Genomic DNA, 6,209 nt, shown 5'->3' with positions numbered 1-6,209 from the left:
ACGATGGCACACATATAAATTACTATACATCTGATAAAAACGGAAAAAAAATCGGTGGAGACCGGCTCCAAACCTCCTCCTGTGCAACCCCGCCTTCGATTCGCGCCACGTGGACAAGTTCTGCATCGAACGGATCGTCTCCTCCGCATCAGTTCCCAAGCGTTGCTCGGCTCCAGGCTCGGCTCGGCTCCTACCTTTCCAGAGTATCGCATGGATCCCGGGCGTTGGGGACTCGATCCCGACTGCCGCGACCGGTTCACGAGCGCGCGCGCCGCCGCTGCGGATTCGCCTCCTCCGTCGCCTGAGTTCGCCTCCGCCGTCGCCTGCAATCGCCTCCAGCAACGCCCTCCGTTTCCGAATCTCCCGCCGGCAAGGATAGTTTCCCCACCCAGCTCTCCACCTCTCGTACTGAAGTGCTTGCTGTGTCCTGTGTATATATGCCGCTGTTGTTGCTCTTGCTGGCTTGCCTAGTACTCCATTACAGTGCAAATACCTTTCATTTTATTCATTTTTCACCCATTAGAAGCACGAGTTAATCATCTACATGACCACAATATGTATGTAAACATCTTACCGGTGCTCTTTTATTATATCATCACTGAATTTTGATAATGCAGTTCACTAAGTACATATGATTTTTTTTAGGATTAAGTACATAGTATGATTTAGTTATCACTTGCACCTGCAGACTCAAACTTTCTTCTAAGTGACAGCTTTTCACTGCAATGAATGGGTTCAAGGTGTGATTTATACTACTGTTGGTCCAGAAAATGGTCAAACTTATGCTTTGAGGAAGGTATCTTGTGTCCTGTCAGGGTTCTCCAAGCCACCAACAAGTTGCAATTTCACCTAGCAGAGCGAGACATTGTGGATCAAGCCTGCTGATGCAGTGATCAAATAGTGTAGAGATTTTCTTTAGTGGTCAGAAAATACATGTAGAGAGATTTCTTATAGACAAGTTGAAATGTCAATGTACGATGCATGCAATGAGCTAATTGTAGATTGTGTCACAGGATGAAGTTTCAAGATTTATGAAGACATGTATTTTCCATGTTAGTTGTCCTTAAGGCTGACATGTTTCATAGTTGACTCTTGCTCTTAGCCATCTTAATGAGGTTTCCTCAAGAAAAAGATATTTATAGAGTAATATAGGATGAAAAGGTTCTTGCTCCAATAAAGTTTTATGATTTTTGTGCTTCTGGTTTGGAAGCTACAAAAACAATGAAGGAAGATTGTCCAGATTTTCAAACAGATTGTGTTCTTTGACTTGAGTTGAAGTTTGAGCCTACTTAATAAAAAGACAAAATTAATATCCTTGATAAAGTTGTACTAACTCACTTTTGAAGTTTCCAGAAAAAATTATTTATTTGAAACATTGATTTTATAGATTATTTATATGTATAGCAGATGAGAGAAACAATCACAATTTTTACCATCAAAGTGAAGATTTTCAAATATATATATATATATATATATATATATATGTCAGATATATATATTTCGTAAAGTCTTGTTACACTATATATATATATATATATATATATATATATATATGTCAGATAAAAAGATACATTGTACATTGCCAGGGAGAGAAATCAACTCTAGATGCCTACAACATTTGTCATACATTCAACTCCAAAGTTGCAGACTTGACATTTAGTGTAACAAGACTTGTCATATAGTCTATCTAACTTTACGAAATCAGCAATCATTCCATCTTCTCCAGTCGTTTCAACGACAGTTGTGTACTTGAGGTCTTTCGTCTAGGAGACAGACGGTGGAGCCTTGTTTCTGCCCGGCGAGGAAGCCTCCCATTTGTTCTTCTGTCGCCGAGGCTGCCGCCCCTTCGTAAGGCATCGTCGATGTCAAAGATGGCCACCCTGCTTGGATTATATATGCTTCCATCCTTTAGCCAAGAGTAGAATCTTGAGAAACATTTTATTTGTTGGCCTCGAGCTCACCGTGATTCATTCGGAAGATGTCTTTCCAGCCATGCTTAAACATCTGGTCACTCTAGTCAAGGTTTTCCTAAAATTGACTTTCTACAGGGCAAAAGAAAAGAAAATGTCAGTGAAATAAAAATCCAATCCTCAAAACTGTAACATGCTAAGAAACCAGGGGGTCCATAATATTGTCAATTTTAGTTGTTGCAAAGAAACACATTCTATACTTTTGCCATCTACTTTGCCCTAAGCTGAAATGTACTCTAATATTTTTCTTTATCTATGCAAACCATCGAACCAACATGCTGCTTTTGTCCATGCAAACTGCAATGTTGTAAATTCTACACAAAAGGTTCCTGTTTACAGAACTCAATAGAATTGAGATCATGGACAATTATCTCTTGCTTGTATTTTAACCATACTTCATGGTTATCTGAAAATGCATCTATAATCGCTCTCTTTTTATTATACAATTAAAAATGCAGTATTTTCTGAAGGCCTGATTCCACTACACCAACATGTATGCTGATTTGTTGCTTAGTATTGGAATCACGGGAAGTTCCTCACATGTATATGTTTTATCACCTAAAAAATGTACATGTTAATTAATCAATATTTACCTACCACCGCGTCAGGGGCAGTGGCTGTCTCCTTGACCCAACACTATACAACAACTGGAGTTCATCAGCAAGAATAATAGAAGTACAACAGGAACACAAATCAACGAACCAACCCCAGACATGGACAGATCAATTGCATCGCACCCAAATGAATCTCGAAAAGATCAGCGGGCAAGCCAAAGGGAGAAGGAACTCAAAGCCGCATCTGTGTCGTGTGGCCGGCCGCTCTCGCTCTACACCGTGGCGGACGAGGGGGCGGGGCGGAAGAGGTGACTGCGGAAGCGGACGAGGAGGCCGGCGGCGGACGCGGAGGCGATTGCGGCGGCGGCGGATGAACGGAGCGAGCGACTGGGAGAAGAACGAAAAGGAGCGCCTGAGCCGACTCATCTGCGTGGCCAGTGGTCACATCGTCCAGGAGCCGAGATAGTATTGATTGGAGCCGAGCGTCAGCGCGCGAGCCGAGGGGAACACATGGAGCCGGTGAGAGGAGGGATACCGTGGGATGTTGGGAACGTACAGGTGTCAGCAGATCCGATCGGGTACGCACGGGAGGAGGCCTGCACACGGTCTCCACCGAATTTTTTTCCATAAAAACCGAGGGCTTTTTTGTAAAAAGAGCCTGCCACCATCCTCATTCACCATGCAATCATTGACGGTGGGCCGTAAGCCACGCTGGCTTGCCTTGTCATCAGTCCCGATGTATACAAATGTGATTAGCACCGTATTTGCACCCCCAAACTAAGTTCTTGCACCACTTCGATGTACACCATAAGTTCTACTTAATATTAAAGTGATCATTTACGTCAAATTCTAACATCACCGGTGTAATTGACTCAATGAAAAAAAAAATCTCAACCAACACGAAAACCGGTAGGGGAATGTATCCAGTGCACCCCACCCTTGTGGTGCTACCCGGTGCACCGGATGCAATAGAGCGTTTTAAAAAATATGAAAAGACTCTAGCCCATGTGTAGAATGTTCTTTTGAGTGAATAAACTGCGCAGATATGTTTCTTTTTGTTGAGCTAAGACGATTTGATTGCCCGTGAGCACACAGGGCTCACTCATTCCTCATCCAGAGCCTACTCTTGATTAGGACAACGGACAACGGACGCCCGTGCTTTGATATTTAAGCTCCCGTGCTCGGACGTAGGAGCTAAACTAGCCTGCACATGCTTGCTTGCCGGAATAATGATGAGTAGGTAAATTGGACAACACTATTTAATTGGGTATTAAATAGGGTGAGGTACTGTTTGCACTCCTGTTTCGCCTTTTACTTGTACAAAAATGTGTATTTATTTGAGTAATTTTTTAGGTGGTGCGCTCATTTTAGCTGAAAATGCCCGCCCTTTCGAGAACACTAAACCCTCCTCCGGTTGTCTTAAAATGCACGACCTTTTTTGACACTATGAGGCAACAAATTCAACAGTCTCGAAACAGAGTTCCCCCCCCCCCCCCCCCCCCAAAAAAAAAAAATCCAACCCTTCAGGATTGTTGATCTCAATCGATCAATGGTAGTCATGTCTACTTTAGAAATGAGAGAAATCATGCAATCTGTATTTAGCCTCCCGAGGGAATGTTGGTCACAACGCCACACGGGCATAGAGTGACAGATTGAATTGCTCGAGAGTCTCTTCAAAGGTGCCGGTGAGCTAAAGAAAGGCCGCATTACGTGTTTTGAACCACATTAGTTCCTCTTCACTGAATATAATGGACATGTGAATTATTATTTTTATGTTAGACACTCAAAATAAGTGTAAAAATAATGCACCGAGTGTGTTTGTCGGTGATGGTTCCTTCCTCCGTGTTTGAAGTGGCCGACGGATACCGTAGTCAAATACTCCATCCATCTAGAAATAGTTGTCGGAGAAATGGGTCTATCTAATACGTATTTTCGAACATCCATTTTTATCCATTTCTCAACAACTATTTTCGGACGGAGCCTGTATATGGATGTGGATAAAAAAGATCGTTCTAGGGACTGCGATTGAATTTTACTCCTTTTAAGGCCATAGAAAAGATTGTTTACCCAATACCCATAATTTGAAGCTGTGATTGCTTTAACAGTCCTTAGTATTACACACTCACCACTGGTGACCACCAGTGTATCACCATGTGTGTTGAAAAGCGAGTAGTACGTGACAAGTGTCACGAGCGCTCCCAACTGTGCCACACCTACACGCCGTAGCACAACCGGGCTAGAGGAACGGACGGTCGAGATCGCCGTGCCGCTTCTCCACTCCTCCTACTATAAACCTCACGACCGAGTCACCGACAAAGCCAAGACCGGCGGCTCGATGGGCGCGATGAGCGGCGCCATGGAGTGGCACGCGTGGCTGTCGTCGGCGCGGCTGGAGCCGGCGCTGGTGCACGAGTACGCGCTGGTGCTGGCGCGCAACGAGCTGGAGGCCGGCGACGCCGCCTACTTCGACCACGACTTCCTCCGCAGCATGGGCATCGACGTCGCCAAGCACCGCCTCGAGATCCTCAAGCTCGCGCGCCCCGGCCCCGGCCCCGCCCCCGGAGAGCGGGGCCACCGTGGTACGTCCTCCTCCGCCGCGTCGCTCTCGGGCCTCGTGGCCGCCGTCGGCCGCGCCGCCAGGTACGTGCGCGCGCTCGTCCGCCTCCGCGGGGAGCCGTCGTCGTCGTCCACGGCGCTCGTGCTGGTCCCGAGCCAGCAGCAGCCGGACGGCCACGTCGACGTGGGCCGCTCGAGCTTCGGCCACTGCAAGGCGCCGAAGCGGACCAGGTCCATGCCCAAGGCGCCAGGTACGACGTGCGCGCGCTCGTCCGCGGCGAGGGCCACGCGCCCGGCCGGCGGGTGCAGGGGCGCCGCGACGGTGCACGCCATGAGGGACGCCGAGAGCGGCGGCGGCGGCGGCGGCGACGAGACGGTCCAGTGGGAATGCCTGTTCCAGGACCTCAACCCCAACTGATCCATGCCGGGAACGACCAAGCGATTGCTTATGCATGGTGTACGTACCAGCCATTGTTTGTGGCTGCTGCCTTGTACGTGCGCTCGCCGCCAGGACGTTGCCGTAAACATCCTCTGAATAAATGCGGCGGCAGATCTGTCTAAGCATGCCCTGTAATGTAAGCATGGCGACCTCTGTGCTCTGTGTGATTCTTATGGCAACTCTCTGTTCTTCCTTCCGTGGTAGTATTGCAAAGCAGAAGCAGATGTTCTTTTTGACATTTGTTCGCACTCTGTTTCAAACCTGATGCTGCTTTTTGACTGTTTCAATCGTCATTCTTGGTAGTATTCCAAAATGCAGAGCAGAAGTAGTGTTCTCTTTTCGAAATCGTGGAATCATAAAGCTGGAAGTAGCTGATTGACTCTGCTGTTGTGGTTACTCACAGCCGTAATTGGCTCGATCGTTTGGTTGGATCGATCAGGACGAGCGTTCTACCTTTCCTGATCGGTACACATTGACAAAGAGCAGCACAGTAAAGGTGTACATCACCGTAGAAACCAGAAACGAAGGAGCAACTGCTCAAAAAGCAACAGGTCGGGATTTTGCTGGAGATTTTCAACTCCATGGCCATGGAACTTTGAAAGTGTTTCAGTTGAGTGTTCTGCCTGACAGTCGAGAGAAGAGCACTCTGAACCTAACCTGGTAACTTGCTCAGTAAACCACGGCTGTTGT

The 6,209-nt window shown here is 46.9% G+C and overlaps 1 protein-coding gene across 1 annotated transcript; it reads left to right on the top strand.

The window, feature by feature from the left end:
• Window positions 1–4,815: 4,815 nt before the first annotated feature.
• Window positions 4,816–5,752, top strand: LOC125534335. The gene has a single exon (XM_048697586.1). The coding sequence runs from the start codon at window positions 4,860–4,862 to the stop codon at window positions 5,496–5,498; it is 639 nt and encodes a 212-aa protein (XP_048553543.1). The 5' UTR covers window positions 4,816–4,859; the 3' UTR covers window positions 5,499–5,752.
• Window positions 5,753–6,209: the final 457 nt, after the last annotated feature.

The sequence above is a fragment of the Triticum urartu genome, chromosome 2 (genome assembly GCF_003073215.2).
Source record: "Triticum urartu cultivar G1812 chromosome 2, Tu2.1, whole genome shotgun sequence".
Classification (NCBI taxonomy): domain Eukaryota; kingdom Viridiplantae; phylum Streptophyta; class Magnoliopsida; order Poales; family Poaceae; genus Triticum; species Triticum urartu.
The sequence above is the reverse complement of the archived record's forward strand: the minus strand, read 5'-3'. Positions and strand labels throughout refer to the sequence as shown.

What these genes read in the sequence shown, in the direction of transcription:
- LOC125534335 (XM_048697586.1), top strand. Translation starts at nt 4,860, where the DNA reads ATGGGCGCGATGAGCGGCGCCATGGAGTGGCACGCGTGGCTGTCGTCG.